This window comes from Manacus candei, unplaced genomic scaffold, assembly GCF_025592945.1.
Source record: "Manacus candei isolate 608988 ecotype Guabito, Panama unplaced genomic scaffold, ASM2559294v1 h1tg000023l, whole genome shotgun sequence".
In the NCBI taxonomy this organism is placed as follows: Eukaryota; Metazoa; Chordata; class Aves; order Passeriformes; family Pipridae; genus Manacus; species Manacus candei.
The window spans coordinates 1364181-1391231 of record NW_026138071.1 but is presented as its reverse complement, the minus strand read 5'-3'; the positions used below and the strand labels follow the sequence as shown (position 1 = coordinate 1391231).

Sequence of the window (27051 nt, the reverse complement as noted above, 5' to 3'; positions counted from 1 at the left end):
TCTGGGGAAGGGAGCAGGGACACATAGCCCTTACACTGCCTGGATAGGAGCTAGCTCTTAGGCAATGTAGAAATCCTTAGTTGGTACAGGGATTTCCTAACATCCTGACTTAACCAGCAGCACCAGGTGTCCCCTTCTGATGTTTTTGTTCCTGGGGGCTGTATCCCCAAATCAGGCATGCTTTTTGCTACCTAAATAGGCTCTATTTATTTTAATTCAGTATCCTAAGTTGGCAGAAAACCCTTCAACCATTTGCTAGCAATGCTGGCAGCTCAGGTGCATATTTTACTTGGAGTCCTTTTTTGACTAAGTTGGGAGCATTTGTAGTTGGGTTTCAGCACTATAAAACACTTCAGTTTAAATCATCCCAGTTTATCTGCTCACACACACAGCCAGTGAAACCAGCCTTGCTGCAACTCGCTGGGCTGCAGCCCATCACCTCTCCTAAGGCAGCCTCTGCTGTTAAAAAGGAAACCAAAGGAGGGCCAACCTGGCTCTTTGAGGACGGTGAGGTTGGATTTCCCACTGGGAAGCTCCAAGTAGGTGAACTTCATGACGCAGTTGTTCACCGGGTAGGCGCAGAGGATCGCGCTCGGGTCATCCGTTTCTGGAACGAGATGTAGAGTCACAGAATTTTATTTGGGAAGCAGGCCTGGAAAGCAGCACACTTTGATCACGACTCATGCAAATTGTAACTGAGCAGTGTCCAGATTTACTGCTTGAAAAAATGTGGCACTTGGCAAATGTCCCATGGCAAACAGACTCAACCTCTCTCACACACACAAGCACACACACACACTTTTCCTTCACACAAGTCTGCTTTGGCAATAAATGCTGTTTTCTTCTTAATTTGCTAAATTTCTTGAAGAGTGGAAGGTGAAAACAAGGGGCACAGACTCAGATGGGGCCAGCAGCAGCAGCCCATGGCCAGCTCATGCTCTTCCAGCTGTGCTGAGTGGCTCCAGCTCCGGAAATGGCTGAGAAGCTTGTTTTTAAAGAGTGAGATAGAAGAGGAAAATGTGAAAAGGGAGGAGAGGGGGAGGAAGGGAGGGGGAAGGGAGGAGTTGGTTGGAAAGATGATGTGTAGATGGGTCACAAGAAATGAGAGGACTTTCATATAGGTACTGTATGTGTGTTTGCCTGTCTAACATACCACCAGGCAGAGCCTGTTGCTGCTCTGGTCAGTCGAAGATGCTCCCTGAGGAAGGCTGCTTCACAGAAGCAATTTAAGATTCAGCAAAGCCATCACCTGAGGTTTGCAGCTCTATCTTCAGGTGTGATTTCAGTAAAGCCACTGCTCTGCGTGGCCACAGCTTGTCAGGTGTCCCCATTGCAGGGACAGTGACTGGAGGGAGATGGGGCAGCATCTCGGGCCATGAGAGGTAGCTCTGCTGAGCACATCTCTGCAGGCCTGCATGGGCTGAGCGTGTCAAAGGAGAGGAAGGGATTTAGGGACCCAGTGCTATGGGCTGGCAAAGACATGACCTTGCTTTAGGCACCTGGAAAATGCTTCCCACAGCTCTCTTCCTCACTCCTATCCGTGCCTGTCTGTCACGCTGAAAAATGATCGCATTAATGACCACTACTACTCCAGCCCCTTAGCCTTCTCCTGTCTGTTTGTTTTTCCTTTCAGTGCCTTTGACCTGCATACAGTTTAAAGATTAATACCCTACATTTCAACAGCTGAGCCCAGATGCAGCTGCCCCTCTGGTGAGTTGCGACGAGTTCCTGGTGTGGACAAACCTCAGCTGTTCCTACCCTGGGACACAAAAACCTGCTCTACCTACACAGTGGTAGCAAAGGCAGGGCTGGAGAAGTGCTGATTGTTACAAAGTAAAGTACTAATTAGATTAATATAGATAAAACTTCCATGTTTCTTGACTAACACCCTTCTGAGTTGAGCAGCAAACCTTAGTTCCTCCTAGCTGCTTTCACTCCGATCCTTGCACCGCTATTCTGCTAAGAGAGACAGGGATTAAAGTCTCAATAGTAATTATCTCTGTTGGTCTTCACTAGGTTTCAGAGATCACATGTCCACTTAGAGAGGTGTGAGGGCCCCACTGAGTTTTCAGGTCCACTGATGTGTGCTGTTGCCAGGTTCAGCTCATGCTCCTCTTGTGTTTAAACTTCCTCTCTGGAACCACTAGGAATGCAAATGAGATACTGCAGAAGTGAAGGAGATCCTGCAGAGTCCAAAGCAAGTCATACAAGCCTCCCACAAGGCAGCATTCTGGCTTATGAGTCCAATGATTGATGCCTCTGCCATACAAAGCTTTGAAGAACTGGCTGCTTCATACTCAGAGTCAAAAGGCACTTGAGATGCTCCAGGGTGTGCTCATTGCAATTTGATATTTAAGGAAGTCCCATCCTCCTCTGCCAGGGTACTGCAGATCTATGTACTGTGTGACAAATATCAGCATTTAGCCTCTCAGCAGGGACTTATAATACGTGCTGAATAATACAGAAGTGCTTGAAAACCAGGATTTGGCAAAGTCCGCCTGTAAGGAAGTCCATAGTACCCAAGAGCTTTCTTGAGGAATATTTTGCTTTATCTCTTCCTCTAGCAGCCCAGATCTCCAAGCACCACGTGCAATCCAACTGTAATAGTTCAACAAAAGCATAAGCATAATTCCCCAAAATGTCTTAAAATAGAAATTTGGCTGTGTTTTTCCCTGAAAGCCATGCAGGGAGTTTGCAAACCATAGCCCAGCCTCACCTTCCAGGGCACAGTCAGCACAAAAGCTGGCTTTGGTGTGGTACAATAACCAGGCAGGAGGGATGAGCTTTAACCCCCAGTATTTGCTGGCTCCTAAGAAACATGGGCCAGCCAGGCACCAGTGTGGTGGGGGGAAACAGTTTTCCCCCTGAAGTTCTAAAATGGTAAATCCATGACAACCAGAAAGAAGCTTTGTGTAGTTTGGACTTCTACACCTCTCACAGTGTGCAGGTGTAGGTGCCCTCCTGGCTGAACTGCAGGGAGAATGGAGAGAACAAGAGCAGGTGTCCCAAACAGAATGGTAGGAAACCTCACTGGTCATAATTTAAAAGCTAGAAACTGGATGTAAGAGGAAAATGGGAAAAACATCACCTGCAGGCAACTCAGGGGGAAAGGAGTGAAAAGGCAAGCAAGGTAGGGCACTCCTACCTCTATAAAGTATGGGAAGAGAAGGAAATGTCAGATGCAGACAGTAATCTATCCCTGATTGATCTACAACCCTCTCTCCAAGGCGTATGGCTAAGAACAAGGTCAGGATTGTGATTAACGCTGTCACAAGTTTGGAACGCCTCTACTCCTCCCAATAGCAACCAGGACTCCCAGAATGGATCTTGAAAAGAAGGGGGAGAAAGTAATCTGCTGAGATGCACACGTAGGGTGACCTCTAGAAGAGGGCACAAAGGGCAAGAGAGGACCTTGCCAGGGTGGCTTGTAGCAGTCAGGTCTCCCAAAGCAGAACTTGTTTCCAAAACAGCTTTGCTTTTCCTTACAAGCTCCCTTCTTCCAAGATGAATTCCTTTTGTACTCTCTCATGGCTCATCTCTTCTTCCGTCTCATCTGACCTCATTCCACTCCCTTTGCTCCTTGCACTGGTGGTAGTGGTTAGATGTGGTAAGATGTTATTTAAGATCAAAGAGTTTTTTACTTCATTATAGATTATAGCCCAGAGAGAGTGCAACACATACCACGTATACACATATACATACTACCTGCACATATACATTTCTAAATACTAGGTATTCCCTGAGGGTTTCTTTACAGATGTGTCTCGGTCTGGTTAAGAGGAGCTCAATGCCACAGTCACTGGCTCCCACTGCCTGCAGTCCTGCTTGCTGCCAACTTACCGAGAACATCCACAGTGGTGATGATCTCGTCCTTGCAGTGCTTTTGGCAGGTTTGGTTATCAGCCAGTCTTCCTGAGTTAAACAGCTTGCATTCAATGCAGTCCCTGCAGGAACACACACACAGGGGAAGATTAAGCACCCACAAGAAATTGTATGAACACAGAGATTCAGCCCTTGGAAAAGGACTCCCAGAGTGCTGCACATCTGAACCACAAGGAAAGAGTAACTTCAGGGCCAAGCATCTCCATCTCAAGGATGGATTTATTCTAGAGGTGGATTCGATTAAGGTGTAAAACAACTGGGAGGTTTGGGGTATTTTTGCCCTTTGGATGTCTGGAGCTGCATGTCAGCTACTGCAAAATCCTGCCTGAGATCAAGGCAGGCAGCACTGCTCTGTACTAGCCTGAGGCTGATGCCCAGGCCACCTCAATTGCTGTGAGGCCCCATCCTCCCCTCCTCTGCAGCTCACAGCTCTCTGGACCCAGATGTTTGCAGCTCAGAGTGCAGCAAAACTGTAGTTGCCAACCTTTCCTGAAGAGTGGGACAGCACTGGAAATGAATAGGGACATGAACCTCTGTGAGGACTGGAGCAGCAACACTTGTTGCTGCTCTACCTGGGATACTTTCAGGTTGCTTGGCATGGGCTCCTAGCAGTAAAAGGCTTGCCTGGGCGGATCTCCCATGTTTAACAAAACAGGAGTAATTCCTTAGCTGAAAAGCATCCCAGGATACAAAGAGCTGCCCTTCCCACCCACAAGAAGACCCTCCTGAAATGCCCGTGAGTACCTTTTAGTGCTACAGACACCTGGGCAGGTGGGACACTTCTCACACGTCTCTCCAAAAGCCCCTGGCTCGGTGCACTGACACCTCCCACAGACGCAGGCGCCCCTGCCACTGCACATCTGGCCATCACTGGAAACACAGCTGTCCATCTCGGTGGAGCAGTTGCAGTTGTCCCCGATGTAACCAGCGTGGCACTTGCACTCCCCACAGTGACACTCTCCATGACCTGAAAGCAAGAGCAGGGGAGAGGCATCAGCAGCATTCGGGGCCAGCAATCGGTGCTGTGCCCAGCAGGAAGAGCTGCCAGAGAGACCTTATTTGGCAGAGCAACAAACAGATGGTGATGGGAAACACCTAGATATCAAATTAATATCTACATTTAGCAGCAAAAAATACCTAGTCACTGATCTCCCAGCTTCCCTCTACAGTTACTCAAGACAAATGGGCACCTCTCCCTTCCTACTTTTGTATGAATTAATCTCTTCTTTCTCTGTCTACATCAAAAGATATGAAGATGGAAATGGAGTAGTGCTTCCTTGCTGGTTTTGAACACAGAGTTTAGCAGCAAAAAGCCTAGCAGGTTGCCCACTTCATAAAGTCTTTCCTACCCTTCTTTCCTAACAGTTTTACTTAAGAAGTTCTCACAAAAACCTTGAAAAAAAAATTAAATCAACAAGCAGTGTCTTCTGTGTCCAAATAGGACCTTTGTGTCCCAGCCAGAAACATGAAGGTTGCTGGGACCAGCTGAACCCCCTCAGGGAGTAGCTCAGGGCTTCTCACAGCACAGATGGATGAAGAAACCGAGTGAAGGCACTCTACTGAAACATCCCCTTGCAGCTACGGGGTTTAGCAATGGGCTGAGAAAGTCAATAGGCTCCAAGGCTTTCAGTGACAGTAAGAGCAGTGGCTGGCTGCCGAGCAGCTGCTTTCAGAGAGGCATCCATCAGCTTGCTGGAGAGGCTGCTTGAAATCCTCCTTGGTCAGTCCCTAGGAGAAGGGATGCCTTTGAAGGCACAGTTCATAGAGTTGAAGGGTCTGTATATGAGGCTCATCAGCAACCTCATTACAGCTCAGCTTTCCCACTGGAAACAGCCTGAAGCACCCCAGACATGATAAATTATATACACACTCCTTTCATCGACACAAAACCACTGATCTCCCTGCCTCTCTCATCGCGCCAAGATTATGAGAGAGGCTGTGGACTGTCAAGCTATATCCCTTGCCAAAAGTCACAGGAGCACCTTCTGTTTTACTAGGCATTTCATATGTCCCAGAACATCACAAGTTGCCTTCCTACAGCCTCTTTTGCACTCCCACCATTTGCTTTGGATCCAGCCTGAAAATTCAAACATTACCAGACAGAGGAGATTATGTTTACAAGATCTCTAGAGGTGATCTACTTCCCTGCCTACATCTGATGGAGATTAAAATCCCTTGCTCTGTTTGCCTTCACGGCAACAGCCTTACCCTTTCCCCAGACACAGATGTACAGGCAGGTTTGGTTTGCCCCCTCCCTACAAAGCTTTGGGTTTGAGCCCATGGGCACAGCTATGTCCACAACTGCTGCTGTTCAGGGTACAGCTGCAGGACTGGGACCCTCACGACCTCCACTTCACAGGCAAACCAAATGGGGTGTCTGGCTCTCATTCACAATTAATTCAGGCAATTGGTCTCATATACAGCAGGTTTGGTGCCTCCATGGCAATGCATGTGTCCAAATTAGCTATAAATCATGGATTTCTTAAATGGGCACTATTTCAAAGAATCCAAAGCAACTGGCATTGGGAATTCATGTACATGGCATATTGTAAATGCGTTCGGGCTTGAATTTGAGCTGTGAAGGACAAGAGAAGCAAGCCAATGGCATTCATATTGCCCCACAGTCCTGACCTGGGTGGGAGCTACTGGACAGAGGGGCAGAGCCCCTGTATCGTCAGCCTTAGCTCAGTTCTCCTAGGACACCACAGAACCCAGCACAAGATGTGAATGCATTGGTAATCCGTCTCTGGACCATAAAATGATTCAGTTTTTAAAGGCATCAGTGCCAGGCCATAGAAGGCTAGAGAGACTGCACATCCCTTCCAGCCCCTGGCAGGCTGGAGATGGAGCCTGGAATGACTGTTGGATGGGAAACGGCCATTTCCAAATAATGCATCCTATTAAACCACTGTGATCGGAAAACTTAAGAAACAGCATCTTAAAGGAAGTGGTTTTGTTTATTGAAGGGGATGAAGAAAAAGCTGTTTTGTATGAGGGTGACTAAGCATGGGGTGTGACCTTAAAATTTAGAAACATGTTGACATGTGTTTCCTGCCTTGGCCACACTGGCTCACTATGCAAGAAATCACTGGCTGAAGCTCACCATGGCAAATATGCCAAGAGTGGGAATTTTCCATCTTGACCTGTAATGGCAAAGATGTTACAATCTTCTCTGCCTACATCAGTTTGAAAGAATGGCCACTCCTGCAAGCACCATGAGCTCCATTTCTGGTGCCATTCATCTCCCACACAGCCTGAAACTCAGTGAGTGGGAAACATTTATTTCTCATATGGACACAACAAGAGTCAGCCCACTTCCCAATGTCCGGCTGGAGCACTGGAGATGGGAATCCACTCTGTCCTCTTTCTGAGGACACAATCTGAGAGGAGTCTCGAGGTAATGTGGCACTGAGTCTTACGGTGATGATGAGTCAGAGCTGAGGTTTGCAGAGTCCTACCCAGTACTCACATTTTGCAGGAAAATGTGCTGCACATTTCCAGTCACACACAGTGCTGATGTGGTCAAGCAGTCTCTGTGCCATCTAAGATCATGTCTGCAGGAAGCCTTACACCACCATGGCCAGGAAAAACCTCTGCTTTACTTCCCAGTTTCATTTCCAAGATGACAATCCGTTTTCAAGAAGGGTGTGTTTCAAGACACCTCTGCACCGGCAGCAGTCTCGTGGTGCAGGACATCACACTGGACTTTAACCCCCTTCAACTTTGAGATTGCACATTCTCTATTAAAGCCGGTTTGTGAAGCCAAAATACATTCATTATGTTCCTCAAACATAACAAGAGATATTTTCTTCTGTTCCCACCCTTGAAATGAGACAAGCTTAGAAGTTTAAAAGACGGGAAATTAAATGTTCCCTTTGAATTTGATAACATACTTTCCAAGCAGCTCTTTTTAGGGGGCTAACACAGAACACATATCAGGGAGGCTGCAGAAGCATGCTGGGAGGGTGTAGCAGAGGAAAGCAATGCTTTTGTCGGGGAAAAGCAGTCCCCACACTAAGTTTGACTACTCTGGGATCCATCAGGGCAGGAGCCATGGGGTGCATTGCTCCTCAGAGGCATCCTCTTCCCTGAGAGGCCACCAAGGTGGACTGAGACCCACAGCCCAGCCGGTGCTTCCCTCTCTCTCTCTGCCCTGAAACACATCCCCATCCCACTGCTGTGCCCCGGCTGGGCTGCACCTCTCACTGTCACTCAGGCCAGCTTTTGGCAGGACATCCAACCATCCTCATTTCACCCCAGCTGCCTCTGCCTTCCCCCATCAGCTGCTCACCAGGATGACAGCTATAGGCCAAATCCTCCCTGCCCTCACTCTGGCACCACAAAAACCCGGGCTGGCATTCCCACACCACCGCTGTGTCTTGCTCTGGTCCCAAAGCAGGATCATTGTCAAACTGGGATAGCAGCTTCTGGCAGAAGCTTCCAGCCTCTAACCCTGATTGCATCCCAGGCTTCCTGAGAGCAGGCTGTGACCCTGCTGAGCAGGACAGCCTGTCTGCCCTCCATGATAACTGTCCGCCTTTTAGGAATTGTACCAAGAGGTCTGAAACTCAATGCACTAAAAGCTCTCTCACTAGGGATTTTGATAGAATAGAATGTGGTTTTCCTAAAGCTTCCTACTTCTGGGGACCACAAAGTTATGCAAAAATACCAGTTTTCTTTTGAAAGAAAAAACATCATCCCAGTTTTTACGGAGAGGGCAAAAATGTTTGAAAACAAGCCCCCTTCAACACTTTTTTTTCAAACCTTCTAGAAAATTAAACCAATGTGCCTACCACACAACAAAAAGAAATCCTCATGATTTTTAAGCCAGTTTCTTGGTTTCTGAGCACTCGGGAGGGGAAAGATCATACTGTATTTTCTTCCCATTTAATCAAGCCACTTATTTTTTTTGCCTCTGTGCTCACACACAGACTTTGGGTCAGGAACTCCAAAGGGCTGTGCTGTTGTCATTTTTGGTTACTTGAACAACTAGTTTGAAATAGGAAAAGCCCCAAAGGAAAAACAATTAAGAGAAATAAGTTATGGCAAACGATTTCCAGATTCCCCGGTGCCATCCCTTTAAGAAGCCCTGGCTGCTGTGCCCAGCACCTTGAGAGTCCCAATGCAGAAGACAACATTTGTACTTCTGAGGGGTGGATTCATCAAAAACATCTGCTTATGAGAGAAGAAGTCAAACCCTATTGATGCAGAGCAGCTTGAGCATCAGTTTTGTACCAGATCAGCCAATCTCTCAGCAGAAGTGCTCAAAATTTGTGGGAGAGGCTCTATGAACAGCCCATTTTGAGTGGGAGGAAGAAGGGCAGCAGAAGAGGCTTTGGACACTTGGAAAACACAGACCTTTCCATTTGGGAAAGGGCTATGGTAAGACACAGTGCCTGCTTAGGCAAATAAATCATCCTACTAATCTCTTTCCATGACTCAAAGTAGCCAGCACTGCACATCAAGAGGCCAGGCAAAGCAAGGTGAGGCAGCCTGCCCATGGCACAGCTCAGGTCCATGGCTCTGCCAGATGGTCAGCACCACTAGGGAGTCGGGAGAGCTCAGGAAATTTTAGACAGTGAGGATGGGTTTAGGATCCATTCCCTGGGTCATGACAGTCTGGCAGTGGAATCAAGGGTGGCAGGTTGGCCAGAGCATCCCCAATCCCCGGAGCCTGCTGAGCATAACAACCTCCTTGTGAAAGCCAGGCTACTATGTAAACACAGACAGACAAATGTCAAGGGACCAAGGTTTCTGTGTAATCTGAAATTCATCCTCTGACTGCCTCCATTCACACCAGAAGAGAGCCTGCCCACACATTTATCCACAACGCAGTACTGCAGCAACAAAACAAACACTAAGAGGTCAGCAATAAGTAAATACTGTTTTTCTGAATGTTATTTACACCAGACACCATGGATCTGTGCATCTTTCAGTTGCAATGGATATTTATATCCTGAAGCATATGGGTTTGACCAAGAACTGCCAAGGCTTTAAATAAGCCTTTATTTCAATCCTAGTGCTGGCTGAGCTCACCAGTCATCAAAAATAGCATCGGAGATGCAGACTAATGAAACCAAAGGTTAAGGAATAAATACAGGCTTGAGCTGCTAATTTAGCCATGGGTACCAGAAGCCCCATCACCAGCTCGACATTACTGACAGCAATCACGGTGCAGCACTGCCATTGCAAAAAAAAAAAAAACCCAGTTCAGTATGCTGATTTCTCATTCACTTGGGAATTTCTGGGTTAAATCAGAACTGGACAGGGAAGACAAGGTTTTGGAAACTGCTGTCTCATGAAGGCAGCTGAAAGCAATCCGAGGCAGGCGGATTTCCTGTGGCAGCCCTGGCCAGCCTTTCCTCATTTTCCTTCTCTCTGCTGCAGAAGCAGAGGTGAAATGCAACCACAAGATATGGCTGATGATCCACCAGAAAGCCAAAATGGGCAGAAAGGACTCATTTCCTGAAAGAGATCTAAAGCTGCATTTCTTAAAATAAAGCCTTCCTTTTTTTTTTTTCTTCAAGTAAACTCAGCACTTCACAAATCTCTTGACTTCTGCTTACGTTAGTGCCTCAGCCAAGCCTGCCACACGTGGCCTTTTGGATGGAGACCCAGAGCTGGGAATTGGAGCTTTTAGGTCCTGCTGCCAACTCTGCTACCAATGCAGGGAAAGATACGGGGCAAAGGCTGCAGTCAGATCCTCCCAGAGACACAAGCACTTCATCCTGACGGGGGACAATTGGGATGGGTGTTTCCTTTGAGCCATAGGCCCAAATACCATCCCAACACATAGGGCACATGCTCATCCTTGACTTTGTCACCCCTTAAATAGCTGACATAGAAGGCACTGCAGGAACTGCTAACAATTCACATAATTCCTCAAGCCAGATCAGAAGATGGGGGTGTGTGGGAATCCTCCGGGGTTTTCCCCCTCCTGTGTTTCCCTCCAAACTCCTCACTCAAGAAGTGCCACTGTCCTTTTCTATTGACCTTGATCTCTTCACATGCAGGTGTTTATTGGGTCTACCATGGGACGCACCAACACCTCTCCCACAGCAGCGCTCCTCTCTCCAGCCAGCTCTCCAGCCCCCCTAACAGATGAGACTTGCTCACAGATGAAACCCCTCTGGATGCAACTCTCTCCATTTGTTTCCTTTCTCCCCAAAAAGTCTGATAAATAAAGGTGCTTGACAAGAAAAGCATTTTCCACTTGGCTCTCCCAACCCTGCCCAGATACCACCAACACCCCTGGGTCCAGAAACAGGAACTTCTCCACCACTTACATACTTCTTCGCCCATCTCTGCCCAGGTCTGCCTATACAACTCTGCACTTAGCCTTCAGCTTTAGTCACTGTGAAGGCTCTGGAAGATTTAGAAACATCAGGGGACACATGGTAACCATGCACTTCACTGAAAGGCAGACAAAGGTCTTGAGAAAACCTATAGCTCTGCAACCCTTCCACTGAGGTATGGTGCTCCCACGAAGGACAAGCTTCATCTTCCCTGATGCCTGAGTAGACTCCTACCAGCTCCTACTGCACAAAAATCCTCCAGATATGTTCTTAAAAGAAAACCTGACTCCAAAACAAAGCTGCATGATCCCAAATCCCTGAACTTCAGAACCAAACTCTATGGTTCAGGTCCATCCTTCAAATGAAAAGCAGACTAATTCCCGTCCTGCTGAAGCCCAAGTGGGCTGAATGTCCTTTCAGCTGGACCTTGTTGAGAGGAGTGGGCTCTGGAGCAGAGAGATATTCTTCCTCTGCAAAATTCAGTGCCATGGGAGCCTTGCCCAGTTCTGTGTTTGGATGCAAACACATAATCTGTGATGCAAGTTCACCAAAGGTCTATGGTTTTGGAACAGATTTTTCCCTTCCCAAAGTACCTGGAAGAAGTTAGAATATCACTCAAAATAAGACCAAAAAAAAGGAGAAAGAATGAACCCACAGCCTGCACTGCATTTCCCTTTCAGGTCAATTATTTAAAGCCAATTTTTTAAACCAAACTGAGCAAAATTCACAGGTTTTCATTGCATGTGAACAAGAAATGCAGACACAGAATTTCACTCACCTGCTGGTGGGAGGCTTTCATCTGCCTCTAAACTCCAAATGCAACATTCATTTCCAAATGTGCATATCTGTTAATTACTTTCATCAGATGGACCACATTCAAATGCCAAACTCAGTGAGACACTGGCCAGAAGACCATTTAAAGGGAGTTTGTTCTAACACCATCTTCTCTCTTTGGGGAGTGAGTGGGCTTTATTTTCTGAGTTCATCTTGGTGGGGGTTTTTTTTGGAGCTTTCTATGGGGCTCCTGGCTGTGGGAGGGGGCAGCTGCAGCAGGACAGGGGGTTTGGGTACCTGCATGCACCATCAGATGACACCTCCAATTGCAACCCACATGCTGTGCCACTTTAAGAGCAGAGACCCAGAGACGGGGCTCTGGCTCCCATAAAGACGTCAAAGACGTCACTTCTGTATTCTTTAATTCTGCCCGGGCATTTAATGCCTCATTAGTATTCATTAACGCTTGCAAAAGGTCCCCTCAAGGACAAGGAGAAACCACAGTGAAAAGAGGCAGGAACAGCAGCGCTCTGTGTGGGTTGGTCCTCAAGGAGCTGTTGCCAGATTTGGGAAGAACTGCAAGACTTGGACAGCAGTGAGAGCCCAGGCAGGGAGAAAGGAGGGGTAAGAAAGGGCAGCTTTGCCCTTTCGTGCCAGGAATGGAAACTCTAGTGAGCAGTACTCAATACACTGGGGAGAGAAAGTCCAACTCAGTTGCTGTTTCATTGTGAAAGACCAACACAAACCCCTGGTGTGAGCAAGGTGGGGCAGACAGGGTATGCCTGCTGCCAGGAACACCAAGGAAGGTGAGGAATAAACACAGCACTAAGCACAAACACAAATGGAAGTATCATTTGTGTTCCTGTAAGAAATCCATGTAAAGATCATAAAATATCTCAAGTTGCAAGGGACCCAGAAGGACCACAGAGTCCAACTCCTATATAATCAATATTATTTAATAGGCAACAACGTAATGCTAGTGCCTAGTGGTACAATACCTAATAGTGCATTTATTTACTGTGAAAGAAATGCAGAGGAGCATATACATTGAGCACAGAGCATTCTGCTAAGAACCATCCACTGCACTGATGGGCAGCCTCTGACCTGAAACACAGCACAGGAGGTCATTAGCAGCACAATTAGAGGAGGGACCAGGCATTTTTACACTGCAGCTACAATCACTGGCCATGCTTTCACAGGTCACAGCAAGCAGATGAGGGTCACCCCGTGCTGTTTGCCCCAGCCCAGAGGCCATTTGAACTCTGGGATGTTCATCCTTTTGAACCAGCACAGAGCAGGATGGGGAGCTTCACACTCTTGGAGGGCAGCGGCGCATGACTCAGGATTAAATTGGAAAGAGAACAGAAACCAGGTTAAAGGGGAAAAAATAAATTTGGAGAAGAAGAAGAGAGAGATTGGGGAAGGATGGAAATGATACCGTAGGAGGAAGTGGTAGGGAGGTTTCAGGAGCCTCCCAAGGACTGGAGATGTGAGGAAACACATGCACTGAGTCAGCCCCATTCACATCCAAAAGGCCACTGAGATTTTGCGTGCCAAATTCCATGAAGACAAAATTTGGAACGCAAAACACCTCCCACATGGTTCTCAGCCCCTCTCTACATCAGGGCTATGAGCCACAGCTCCTGCAGATGAGCACAACCAGAACACCGTGGGACACCCTGCAGTTGATGTTCAGGAACCCTTTGCTTGCAAGGAAAAGTCAAATACTGCTACAGAAGAATGCCACTGCCAGCCAGCCACTCACACAGCTCAAGGGTGGAATCTCTCTCCACCCTTTCAAATTATCTGGGAGCCTGGGGCTGGACATCCCTGCTTCCCAGCACAGAAGGTGCCTCTCTGGTGCAGGGTACAGTGGGGCACTACAGGCTGCCCGCAGTGGGCAGGCACGTCCCGTATATGTCTTTGTCATTTCTCCTCCTCTTCACACTGTGTAAAGAGTGGAGAGTTTCTCAATGACACTCCACACTAAAGTCTGAGAGGTTTCAAGTGTTGCTCTCAGAGCTCAGTGCGGTCTGGCAAAGCATGGCCAGACCCACCCTTTCGGGAAGGCATCGTGCAAAGCAACCTGGGATCACCTCAGGGCTCAGACACCAGCTCTTGTCACCAGGACAAGACCTAAAAGCCAACATCCCACATGTGTTGGCAGCAGCAGGCACCTCCACAGTTCCTTTCTCACCTGCAGAAATGTTTTCCAAATCACTGCTTAAGCAATCATGTGCTGTCTGCCCAAAATGTTGCAACAGCATGGTAGCCCCATGCTCTGCAGGAGGTCAAGCAGGAATGCAGGAATACCAACAGCTGATATCAGAAAAGATCTCATAAGCAGGGCGAAAACAGCACCAGTTTCAGTGGGATGAAGGTGGATTCAGGTGACTGCTCCTCCAGGTAATCTCCATCACAGTCCTCAGCCCTGCCTGCCCCTGCTGACCTGGACCTTACATGTTTTAGGCTGAACCACAGGACGGAAGTAAATGGAGCTGATCTAAACCTTCCATTTCTTTACACTAATCCATGTGATCAGAGTAAGTGCAATATGCCCAGCTTCACAGTTTAACCCCAAAAAAGGAAGAACACAACAGAGGTGCCTCATTTGATTAATTTCTTACTAAATGTTTGCAATCTATTCTTATGGGAGCCAAAATGTTTCACAGCTGGAGGGGAGATGTAAGCTGGAGAGGGGGTGCTCACCCAGGCACAGGTGGTCTGGCCTCAGTTCCTCACAGCTATGGGACACAGTAAGTGAGAGATTTATTTTTCCTTCTTATTCAGGTGGATTATTTTTGTTTTATCCACATTTGGGACAGGGCCCTTAGCTGAGCAGCTTCTGCAAGTGACAAAAGCAAAGGACAAATGGGAATGCAGCAAGAAGAAAGGTTTTTAGGAAGCTCTAGGATAAACATGCAGTCTGACTGAGTCTTGATCACATCTTAAGAGAGAGATTTTACCACAGCGCCATTGTCTTGTTATTTATTGTGGCCATAAGGGCCCCTGGGCTATGCAGTGGCTCTGTAGAGAGGAGACCTCAAGATACCTGAAGCCAAGTTTGCTGGCTGCTAATGGGCACCCTGTGCCCACACAGCGTGACCACATCTACATACTTTTGTGTTTTATAGCCCAGACTCAGCTGGTTTTTAGCTCCTTGTCCCCTACCCTGCTCTTTGGTGAGGAAAAGGGACATTCAAAATCCAATAATCCACTCTAACGGAAAAGGATTTTGGCTCAGAGGACTTTACCTGGTTCTGTTCACCCCAACCCACTCCCCTGCCCTGCAGCCCTGACAGCACACACAGCTGCAGCCGCTGACCGGCCCCCTGAGCCCCCAACCTGCTGCTAATGACTGGGACTATTCCAAAGCAACTGGTACTGTGAGGCTGCAGCTCAGTGACCCAAGCTGACACTGCATTCTCTGTCACCAAAATATAAGCCTCAAATATGGCGGTAGATGTGTGTTCCCCATCCTCCTCCCACACGAGAAGCAGAGAGGGATTGATCTGTGAGGCAGCTGCCCCAGCGACAGAGCTGCATGTCCCTGCAGCTGCGTGGCTCACAACTGCACTAGCACTTAGCAACTGCCAAAAGATTATTTTTAACTTCCATATTTATATGGTCATTTTATCTCTCCCCTTCAGGTCCTTTTTTTACTAAGCAGTGCTCAGATTCCACCTTTTTACACAAACTAAATAAAAAAAAAAGACCCAAATCAAAAGCCTAAAGATAACAAGACTTGACATAACTTAAAAGGAAACACTGCAGATGTGGTTTAGGCTCTGTTCCCTATCTTCCTTCTGCAACAGGCCAACCTCTTCCCTTCTGGTAGGGGTACATTTGCTTCATGCCACCCCAATCACGGCACAGCCACAGACAGTGGGCACAAAAGAATCTTCCCTTCCTCCCCAAACCACACTCAACCCACCACCTGCACCTCAGAAATTAATAAATCAACTACCCATTTCTTCTTCTGGTAAAAGCTTACATATTAGGAATGAAGACAATTAAGACCAAAAAAAAATGCTGGTGTGCATCTGAAAAATGTGGATCACCTTTATTCTCCCACCTCAGCTTTCACATGCACACCAGCATCTTCTGTCCAGGCACTACCACTGGGTAGGTGAATAATAAATACAAAGGTGTGTGTGGAATAAAGTCTATTTCACTAGGATATGTCCATGAGCATAGTGATTTGTACAGTAACAGACCCAACCTGAAACCCCAGGGTGGAGATACCAGCAGTACCATCAAACTCAAGTGTAACTCTCAAAGCTCGGGGCTGTAATGCAGGACCAGAAACTGAGGCACTGGCACCAGAGCCATTGTCCCACCAGATGCCCTCAAACACAGCACTGTTAAATGCCATTCCGGTGCTCGGGACAGGGAACACCAAAAACAAATTGCAAAAGTATGAGTGAGATTTCTAACTTGAGGCTATGTTAGAACAAACAGAATAGCCTTATCTCCCTGGGCTTTAGTAAAGGCTAAAACTCCCTGAGCTTCCCCATTTACTAAAACCAAGAGAGGAAGCATTCAGAAGTAAATACTGAGGACTTGTACATCCTCAGCAGTTTTTGAAGTGGTTTCTGGAGGGCAGCTGGAGTCGCATTGCATGTCAGCTTGGTTACTCTCTGCAAAATAAGCAGTCACTTTCCAATGAGCTGTCCCTTCTCACATCCCATCGCAGAAGTGATTCTGGCACTTGCATGTACCTGCAGATTTGACACTTTATTGCTGAGCTGAGTTTTTTGTGTCACTGGAAGCCCTGTGCTGGCAAGTGAGGCCATTCTCCACCTCCTCTGCTCCGAGGCATCGCGATCACGCTGTTCTTTAGCCAGCCACAATCTTTAGTCACCTGAACCAGTTAAGATGCTCACAGCAGCTTACAAGCTAGAGAGACTTTCCAGGGCTTGATTTACAGGTGCATAGCATTTATAAATCTGATTTATTGTCTAATTCTAAAAAAAAGAAGAAGACAAATCCCAAAAGATCTGATCCCAAAGCTGCGCCAACGTCAGCAGTTGCTGTGTTGCTCAGGCAGTATGGATTTTCCAGACAAATCCTTTGTGTTTTAGGGGGAGGAATGGCTGCAGTGTGGTGAGTGCTCTTCACTTACACCTCATTAGCAATGTGCTTGCACACAACCAGAGTCCTGGGCTGAAGAGCACAGGACAACCACACAGGGAGCCAGGGAACAGTGGTGATGGGTGAGGGGAAATTTCTCTAGAGACGCCACGATGCCATATTACTCTGCATCCCCCCACTCAAGAAAAGATAGGTCTGGGGCAGTGAAGCTAATGAAGCTTGGCCTCTGGCAAGCCAGTCTCTCTTCATTAGAGGCAAATGTGTGATGCCCTCAGTGGGGCCTCTCCTCCCTCTTGCCACCTAGTTTTATGGCACCTTCAGGAATGCAATTAGCGCAGAGATGTTTCCTTCTTTGTCAAACTGCCTGGCAGGCAGCCAAGGGGTTCAAAAGCCTCTGGGTTGTGCATCCAGCTGCCCCTTCCCCAGCACAGCTGCAGGCAGGAAGGTTTTCAAATCCCCTCTCACAGCCACCCACATTTCAGAGCAAAGAGGCCAGAGCGATGTGGCGAAGGTTTCAATGCAAAAAGGCAACTTCTCCATCCAGATTAAAACTGGGAACAAAGGATTCTTGGATTTGGGAAGCGACTGCCTGCTTTGTCAGAGCATGGTGCTGCGGACAAAAAACACAGCCACATATGTGCAAAGCAGTTTGCATGAGCGGATTTTTACCTCTCAGCTTGAAAAATGTGTTTTCCTCCTGGTCCTCCCCCTCCTCTTGGGTCAGGTTGGACTGGCTGCTTTCCTACTGGCTTGGCCTGGGATAGGCACTCAGAGGTTCATGATATCATCTCATTCAACAACTTGGGCAGGTGTAAATGCATTTGATGGGAGACACCACATCCTGTGTGTGCTAAACCTGAGGTTGGGTTCCATTGGGGTGAAAACGCTGTTCAAAATACAGTCATCAGTAAGGCACTAAGAGGAGGCATTAAGTGCCTTCTATGCTACCAGAGGATTCATAGAGTATAAATAAAGCCCTTGACAACAGTGATGAGTTCCCCTCATGGGTGGAAGCCAAGGAACTCCCTAGCAAGGACAGAGACAACAAGCGATCTGCAGCAAAATGACAGCTCCCTACGTGCTGCTTTTTTTGGTTTGTGCGTTAGCTAAAACCCACTGGTCTCTCCTTGCAGTGGGATTCAGCCTGTACTGGGTACTGGGATGCCAGAGCCTTTCAGGGACAGACATTGTGCCCAGTGAGGGCAGAGTGGCACTTCGCTCCCTGGAAGGAACGGGATACCCCATGCAACTGCCCTGGAAGTCATCCTGCCCCCAAGGCATCACCTAAACCCTTCTGGCTACCAAGTCTACACAGCTCAGTGCTGAGCTAAACACACAATCTTTTTCAAGAAGGCCTCATTTGTAGGAAGGAGAGAGTTTGCATCTGCTAGAACTGCCCAGGGATGTTTGTGTAGCAGAGGGCTGCTTGTCAGGGGCAGCTTTGGACACAGCCTCCCCCCCCCCACAAGCTCAGACACTCTTGGTAGGCTGGTGAAATCCCAAGCCTCTTGGCCTGACAAAACCACCTCAAAATGTTATGTCACTGGCCCAGCGCTTGCTACAGCTCAGATTTAGCATCATAACTGCTGGAATAAAAAAAACCCCAAACAATGAAGCCAACAAACCAAGAGCAATAGAAATACCAGGAGGCATAGGGAGAACCAGCCCACGCAGCCATGCCAGACTCCATTCCATTCCTGGAGCAAAGAGGCTGCTTGGCCTCAGCCTACCCTTTTGTTTTCTTTCATAGCTATAAAAATAACTTTTAAATGACTTTTAAAAACTTTGGCAGATCTGAAAACAGCTATGCTACTCTTCCCAGCACCAGACACCCTCCACAGGGACAGAATCAAGCAGGTGCAGCAGAAGAAACGCAATTTGCTTTCCTGTGGAGCGGCAGAGCTCTGGCTCTCCTGCTGAAAAGGAAATTTGAGCAGAGGGGTGTCCTTCTCTTGCAGCAACTGCTACACCAGTAACCTCCAACCTCTCTTTATAGCACTGCTGCCCTTAAATATACTCCTTTTGGATGGGATGATGCTATCAAAGCAATATGGTTCTTTGGAGAACCCCCAGGCAGTACTGCTCTTAATTACTTCACAGCCGAGTTTATTTTTTCCCTCATCTACTTTCAAATACCTTTTTCCTGCTTGCTCACCCCTATTTCCGCTCCTGCATCAGCAGGGAGAGTCCCAGCCCTCCCAGTCTGGGCAGTCACTGTGGGAGGTGGTACTGCCCTTTCTCACTGCTCTGCAGCAGGGAGCTCCAGAGCAAATCCAAAACCCAGAGTATCACTCCCCTTATCTTCAGCAGTGACAAAACAGGCTACAGGAAAATCAGCACAAACATTCTCTACCTCTATAACAACACGATTGTCTCAAGCAGCCAGAAACTTGCAACCAAAGGGTGCCCCATCACTTACTGCCCAGCTCTGAAACATGCAGGGTAAGATAAACAGCAGGGAAAAACCCTGCCAATTCCCTGGAGAAAATGTGAAAAATAGCTATTTTTTTCCAAGCTTACACTTGTTTCAGAAATTCTGTCCAGGATTTTCAGCTAAGGAAATATTTTACTTGCTTGAAAGCAGGCAAAGTTTAAAAAATCCTTTGCCCAGATCGAACTGGGGGAATTATGTCTGGGGGCTAATCCAGGCAATTACATTCAAGGTAAATTATGTGACCTTGGACTGATGAGGTTTTAAAACCATTTTAGCAAACACAGCTAAATAACTCCTCTGCCTTTGTTTAAGCAAAGCTGACTGGCTACATCTTTCCCAATGAATGACTTGTTTTCCTAGTGGGAAGAAAAATCTATACATAAAATACCTCTAGGAATCTTTAACACAGCTTTTCTTTAATAAGTAACAGCCTGAAACACAACCTTTCTTTTCACTTGCGATGCACCAGGGGATTACTCCAAATGTTTCATCTTTAAAAAAAGATTGTTTCTGCCTAGGCAGGGAAGGATGGCTCACATAGAAAAAATCCAGCCTATGAAAACACCAAAAAGCTTCAGAGGATTCTGAAGCCTGTGCTAGTTTACTCTTTCCTAAGGATATATGTTAGTGTGCAAGAGATTTGCATAGTTACATCAAAATAACATCAAAGCCAAGACTCCGCTCATCTCCGTGGGACCCAGGCAGCAGACAAGCCTGCAGGGAGCCTTTCACTCCGACACCTGCAAACCCAATTCTGATGGGGATAATGCAATTTTGGTTCTTTACTCTGGATGCACTTAAACCTCTCCCTCCTTTTTCCCATAAGGAAAACTAAGAGAGCACAGATTTCTCCAGAAACAGGGTAGACTTGGGCAGGTGGGGCAGGCGCAGCCTCTCACACACTGTGCACAGCCCAGCCCAGCAGCCTTCCCCACTTCGGGGTGGTTCCCCCACTGCCACGATGTGGAGGGCACGAGGGAGGAAAGGCTCCTACCTGAGCAGAGGACTCCCTTGTACCTGGCGCAGGAGAAGTCGTCGCACTCGCAGAAGGGCCCGTAGATGTTTCCGAACTCGCTCTCGTAGCACAGGCACTGGTTGCAGCTGCACTCCCCTCTCCCGCTGCACAGAGGTTTGCCCTCCGCCTCCCGGCACATGGCGTGATGCATGTCCCCGCTGGCCCCCTCCTCGCACTCGCACCTGGCCCCCAGGTAGCCGGGGTCGCACTCACACAGCCCGCAGGTGTAGGTCCCGTTGCCGCTGCACTTGCCGCTGGCGGGCGCGGCGCGGCCGGTGCAGCCACAGCGGCAGTTGTAGGTCACGGCCACCTCCAGCGTGTCCCGAAAGCCAGCGGGCTTGATGGTGAAGGTGTGCGAGGTGTCCTCGGCAGGGCAGCTCCGCGCCTCCACGGCCACCTCGAAGGAAACCTGGAGGGCAGGTTGAGATGTAGGTTAAGGGGCACGGCCCCAAAGCAGCCGTCAAGGGTGTCCCAGGAAGGAAACAGCAGATGTCCTGAGGAAAATCCATGGAGCAATTCCATGGAGCGGGGCCAACTCAGCGCATTGAGCTTCGTTCCCAGGTGTGCAAAAAGCCCCCTAACAACTGCACATCCAGCAAGAGCACCTGCAGCTCAAAGCACCAGCATCTGCCATGAGGGGTTGGACAACCTCAGCGTTGTAAAACTCTTTACTGTCAGCCATTTACAGCAATTTTCCCCATCAGGAACCCTTGCTTTCTGTGAGATGGGAAGGAACCCACCTATTTCCAAAAAGAAACAGGGCAAAACTCTAGCAAATAGCCCAGTTTCCACGCTGTTAAAAATAATAAACTCTGTCAGAACAAACACTATCAAATATCTAACCAGCACAGCACAAGGGCCTACAAGATCATGGATTCAGAGGGTTTTATGGGACTCCTGATTTGCACATGGAGATGTGCACCAGCCACAAAATCCCAAGCTTTCAGCATGCCATTTTTTTTCAACAGGCCATTTTTAATGGATGCTTCTATCAAGACTGACTTCAGAAGAGTTACACATCATTATATGGTTATACATCAACCCCCTACTCGTTTTATGTGGCTACAATCCAGTGTCAGGGATTTTCTCCTGGAGAAAACCAAGGTCATATAATGGCTGCTCCTTTGGTCCCTGATTTAATCCTGTTGTTTGATGGGGCCAGCCATCACTGCCCAGAGCTGCCTTATAGCAAAGAGGATTAACCTTATTCCAAGGAAATGAGACCCTTTCCTCGGGTCTCATAATTCAGGAGGGAATTATTTCTCTCTGGAGATATTTGGGGGTCACCTCAAGTTCTCACTGTCTGCACTGTCCCACATATCAAGGGGTGATGTACAAAGGATGGCAGAGCAGCCACCTCCAGTGGGAGAGCTGCACCCCCAAGAAACCTCCCTTGACATCCCCCTCCTTCCCAAGGCCTGAAGCAATTAAGATAGGAGCTCAAATTACAGAGGAGAAGGAGATCAGAAAGCAAGCTAAAGGGATCAGGGTAATCCTGCTCCCTTTCACCCACTGACACCCACAGCCCCAAGACTAAACCCCAGCAGATTAGGGTCCGGTGCCAGCATTATCCTCTTTGGGGAAACTTTCTTAGCAGGAGTCAAATCTTGATCCATGTGGAAGCACTGGGGCAGAAAGCAGTTGAACAATACGGGAAGGAGGGACACGACCCCCACAATCCTGTGGCACATCTCCCTGTGCAAGCACCTCTATACTCAGGGTGCACCTAAAACAAGAGTGGTACCAGTGTCAGCTCCCTGCTGCACTCACTGCCAGACCTCTCTATAGCACAAATTGCAGTGGCTGGAGCAATGCCCCTGCTCCTGCCAAAGCCAGGAGCTCGGGATTACCTTTGCTTCCTTGGGGGCTCGGGCTTTGCCATGGAAACAAAGCGCTACCCACTTTTACCCACCCATCCAAGATACAGTAAAGTCAGCTAAAAAAGCAGGGCTACCTCCCTTTTTAACACTTCACATGATCCTTATTTGGCGGGGTAGAACTGCTACTGTTGACTCTTTCAAACTATTTTTATATGCCTCAGCACTGAGAGCTCTGGTATGTTTGCAGAGTCACTCTTCTCAAATAAGGCAATCAGGCTGCTAACAAACCCACGCCCATGGCCTCAGACAGCAAAAGTCTGGAGAAAGGGAGCAGGTTCCCCACTGGTCTGAGCCCTCCTGCCCTAGCCCTGCAGCCCAGCAACCTGTTTATCTGCTTCAATACTCAATTTAAACATGCAAAGCTTAGCTTTTTTGCTTTTTAAAAAGCACAGGATGGATTATGCCATGTATACTGTTAACATTAAGGAGGAAATGATAATTTTAGTCTGTGCTGCCATCCAACACCCTAGGAACTGAACACACGAGAGGAGGGTTGCTGCCTTTCTGAACACCCTCTGCCTTTTCTTGCAGTACCTCCAAAGTTAGCCATGATCCCTTCACTCACTGACACAGGAAAGACAGGTTTAGATTAGAATCACAGAAGCATGGAATCATTTAGGTTGGAAAAGACCCTTAAGATCACTTGAGTCCAATCACTAATCAAGCACTGCTGAGCCCACCACTAACCATGTCCCTAAGCGCCACATCTACACATCTTTTAAACACCTCCAGGGATGGTGCCTCCACTCCTTCCCTGGGCAGCCTGTTCCAATGCTTGACAATCCCTTTGATGAAGAAATTTTTCCCAATATCCAATCTAAATTTCCCCTGGTGTAATTTGAGGCCATTTCCTCTTGTCCTGTCACTTTTACCTGGGAGAAGAGACTGCCACTCACCTCACTAGACCCTTCTTTCTCGTAGAAAGCAATAAGGGTCCCCAAGCCTCCTTTTTTCCAGACTAAACACACCCAGCTCCCTCAGCCCTTCCTTATCAGACCTGTGTTCCAGCCCCTTCACCAGCTTTGCTGCCCTTCTCTGGGCACACTCCAGCTCCTCAGAGTCTTTCTTGAAGTGAGGGGCCCAAAACCGAACACAGGATTTGAGGTAACTCACCAGTGCCAAGCACAGAGGGTGGATCATTGCCCTCATCCTGCTGGCAATGCTATTTCTGATACAAGGCAGGATTCTCAAACAATAACAATGAAACCTGAAATATCTAATGGACTGGGAAAAGATCAGCAGACCATGGAAATAAAAATTTCACAGCTGAGAGTGTGATGTGAATATCTGGGATTACAGGAAAAAAACCTGTTCTTGACTACTGTGTTCTCCTGCCTGTTTAAGACCTTTACCTCAGTGCTGTAGACAAGACACCTGTATTCCCTCTTTCCTCACAGCTGACCTTAGGCTGATCTACACCACTCAGAACTATTTCTAGAAGAAACACACTCTCTGGGTTTTTTATATCATCGTGGCACAGCATGAGAAGAGCAGAGGAAAATGAGCAAAACTATATTTTATTGCCCAGGACCACTCATCGAGAGAGTGAAGTAGGTGAAACAACCTCTCCAGGGAACAGACTGAAAGGCAGACTCACCGTATCTCCAATTTTGAGATCCCCACACTTCCTGAGCCCAGGATAGGACAACCCATCCTGGCAGGTGGCAGTGAAGGTCAAGCCAATGTCCTCAGGGCTGTCCCAGACCGTGAGCTCCACCTTGGACCGAATACTCTAGAAACATAACAGAAAAGCAAACCATCAGGCTCCCAAAGACAGGTGGGTTTCTTCTGCTTTAGTCTCTTCTCCTGATGTTTCCAGATGATGGCTAGGACATCTCTGCACCTATATGAAAAAAAATCACCCCTGCAAACACATTGACATTTGAGTTTGACTTAACCAGCCCAAAAAGCTTCTGATGAACACAACTAGACTCATGGGGGGCTGCCTACACACTATGATAAGTGTGATAACCATAGCAGCCAGTACTGAAAATATATGGATGCACAAGAGAAAAAAAGAAGAAAACATTCTCAACCCCAGATGGAGCATCTCTGAAGTGAAGGTCAGAGCTCTGTGTGCACATCTGCACCTCCTCCTCCCCATAAACCAGCCCCTTAGTGAAGTGCAAAGCCTGATTCTCCACCAGCAGTTGTCCTACAATGTCTGTGGTACAGCACAGAGAAGGTGTAAAACTGCATTAACCTCTGTCCTGCTTTCTTCTTTTCACCCAGTTGGTCAGAAAAATATATTTTCCCTCCTAGGATAATGTGCCAAACAAAAAGCATCCCTTCATAAGGATCAGCTGGAAACAATGCCATGGGAAAAAATAAATGAACAATCTCTTTCTTTGCAAAACTTTTTGAAGTGAAAAGCATTTTTCATCAGTGAGGTTTTGGTATGCTCCTACTCTCTTTCTTCTGCTTCTCATCTCTCCGCCCTACTGCATGCACAGACTTTTTAAGTCACAACAAAATGAAGTTTATAAGTATTAATTTGGAATTATGTTTTGTTTAATTCTTCCAATGGCTGGAACTGATTTTTATACAAGTGGTGTCCAAAAACGACAAAGTTTTTCAAAATGGAGCTTTTTGTACAAATATTCTTATTTTCCAAAGCCAGCTTCCAGCTCCATCTGTCTCCCCCTTGTCTACAACCCTCACCAATGAGGTCAGATTAAGGAAAAGTGCTAATTCAGACCTCTTGCCAGTACATGTGATGACAAACCAGGGTTCACAGGCCAGCAAAGAGCCAACACTTTTGGAAACGGACAGGAAGTAAATGAGTTTTGGCTGAGTGAATCTAAATAGTCCTTCAGGAAAGAAAGGAAAAATTTCCCATCTCTCTGCTATAACAGAGAAGCTGTTCATGGGGTGGCAATTGGGACCATCCATCACCTCTGGGCTCAATGTTGCATGTGCCAATAAATCTCAGGATACTGCTCGGCCCCAAATTATCCTGTAGAAATCAGCTGCCACACTGATATGCTCTCCTGTCTTCTTTCCCAGAGCATCTTGTCTGGGGCATGGCAGAAAACAGGACACCATGCCAGACCTCAGTATGACCTTGCAAGGGCTCTTCCTATGTTCATACACAAATGCCAAGTTTTCTTATTACCCTCTATGGTCATTCTGTTAACCTAATTGTGATTTGCACTGTTACACAACGATGTCTTCTGACAGCACCACAGCTACCACGGAGGGCAACCAACATGAAACACATCCAAGACCTGCCTGGATTTAGTTTAGGAAAGTGCTTTTTAAACCAGTGTCCCATTTTCTCTCTTTGGTCCAAACTCAGTCCTGTGTCTGGGCACAGCCCCACATGAGCCATTCCATCTCTCAGGTATGTTGAGATTTGGGGGAAGGATTTGTTCTTAGTTTTTTTTAGTTTTTTCTTTCCTGCCCTCTTAGTGAGGGCAGGAAGAAAGTAGTCCCTGTTCTCTTCTGCTTCACACCTTGCAGGATAAGGGACAGAAGACAGCATGCTAGGCAGAAGAAAAGAGAGTTGGAACATGAAGGGATGGGGGGAAAAGGACCTTGAGGGTAATGTAAGACCCACACAAGTCCAATGTGTGGATCAGTGGAGGGAAGCAGGGGAGAGAGGACCAGAGATGTCCAAAGCACTGAAGGGAAGAGGCTGAGCTCAGGCCCAGAGCACCAGCCACTGGCACCCTGCAAGAGAAGATGGTCCCTGTCATAGATTAAGGATTCCAGGCTCAGAGTTTCCTTTCCATAAGAAATAAAAAAAGGTTTACTCCCACTTAGAAAACAGAATTTTAACCTTCTCCCTCAGTGAGAATTTCCTCCATCATTTCAGGACAAAAACAAAGCTACCAAGAGGGGATGGCTGGGCAGGTGCCAGGTTTCCGGCAGCCTCAGGCTGCCTGCGGTGCAGGCAGGAGCTGCCAGCTCCTGGCAGCACACCCAGGGATCCCGGCCCACACCCACCACCCAGCTGAACAGGCAAGAAACCAGCCCACGTCTCAGCAGCCACTCATCCCACAGAGGTCATTCCATGGGGCACACCTTGGTCTAAGCACCCTAGTGGTTTCCAGCCGGCTGCACCGCAAAGCTCACAAGCAAAGAGACGGAGGGAGCAGATGTGGGGGTGTCAGATTCCCAACAGTTTTCATTAGCTTATATCTATCTGCAAAGGCTTGAGGGGTGCTGAAATGGAGGCACGGATGCATATTTCATCCATGAAACTGAGGCAAAGGGATGTTTTCATGTGACGGCGCTGAGATCACAAGCAAAGCCAACGTGGAGTGAATGTTCATTTCTTTCTCCCCAGACAAGCTTCTTATTCGCAAGACTCTCCGTCCTCAAGGGGACAAACTGGGACAACTGGGCTTTTGTTTTGCAGTATCTCCAGGGCCTCATTAGCAGCATTAGCTGTTCATTGCCTTTCCTCAGAGGGTGAAGCTTTGGGAAGCACTCTTCCTAAGGGTATAACCAAATGCTGTTTTAACTGCAGAGAGCTGGAGGCAAAGGAAAGATGACTTTTACAGCATAACACAATCCTACATGGCCTCTGGATGTGTGAATTCCTCCAAAGATGTTCTTCCTCGCTCCGTTGCACTAATGAGCACAGTACTAAGAAGAAGAAAGTTGTGTCCATGGGTCCCACTCATGAATAATTCTATCTGAGGGCTGACCCGTTGTGGGGTCAGATCTCCA

The 27051-nt window shown here is 47.6% G+C and overlaps 1 protein-coding gene across 1 annotated transcript in view; it reads right to left on the bottom strand.

Moving 5' to 3' along the window:
* ITGB5 (integrin subunit beta 5) overlaps window positions 1-27051 on the bottom strand; it is a 58478-nt gene that overhangs the window by 1989 nt on the left and 29438 nt on the right. Inside the window, exons 9-13 of the mRNA XM_051787562.1 lie at window positions 23972-24106; window positions 20474-20903; window positions 4627-4849; window positions 3841-3944; window positions 491-607 (exon numbers count right to left, since the gene is read on the bottom strand). Of these exons, the coding sequence (XP_051643522.1) occupies window positions 491-607; window positions 3841-3944; window positions 4627-4849; window positions 20474-20903; window positions 23972-24106 (1009 nt within the window). The remainder of the gene's footprint in view (window positions 1-490; window positions 608-3840; window positions 3945-4626; window positions 4850-20473; window positions 20904-23971; window positions 24107-27051) is intronic.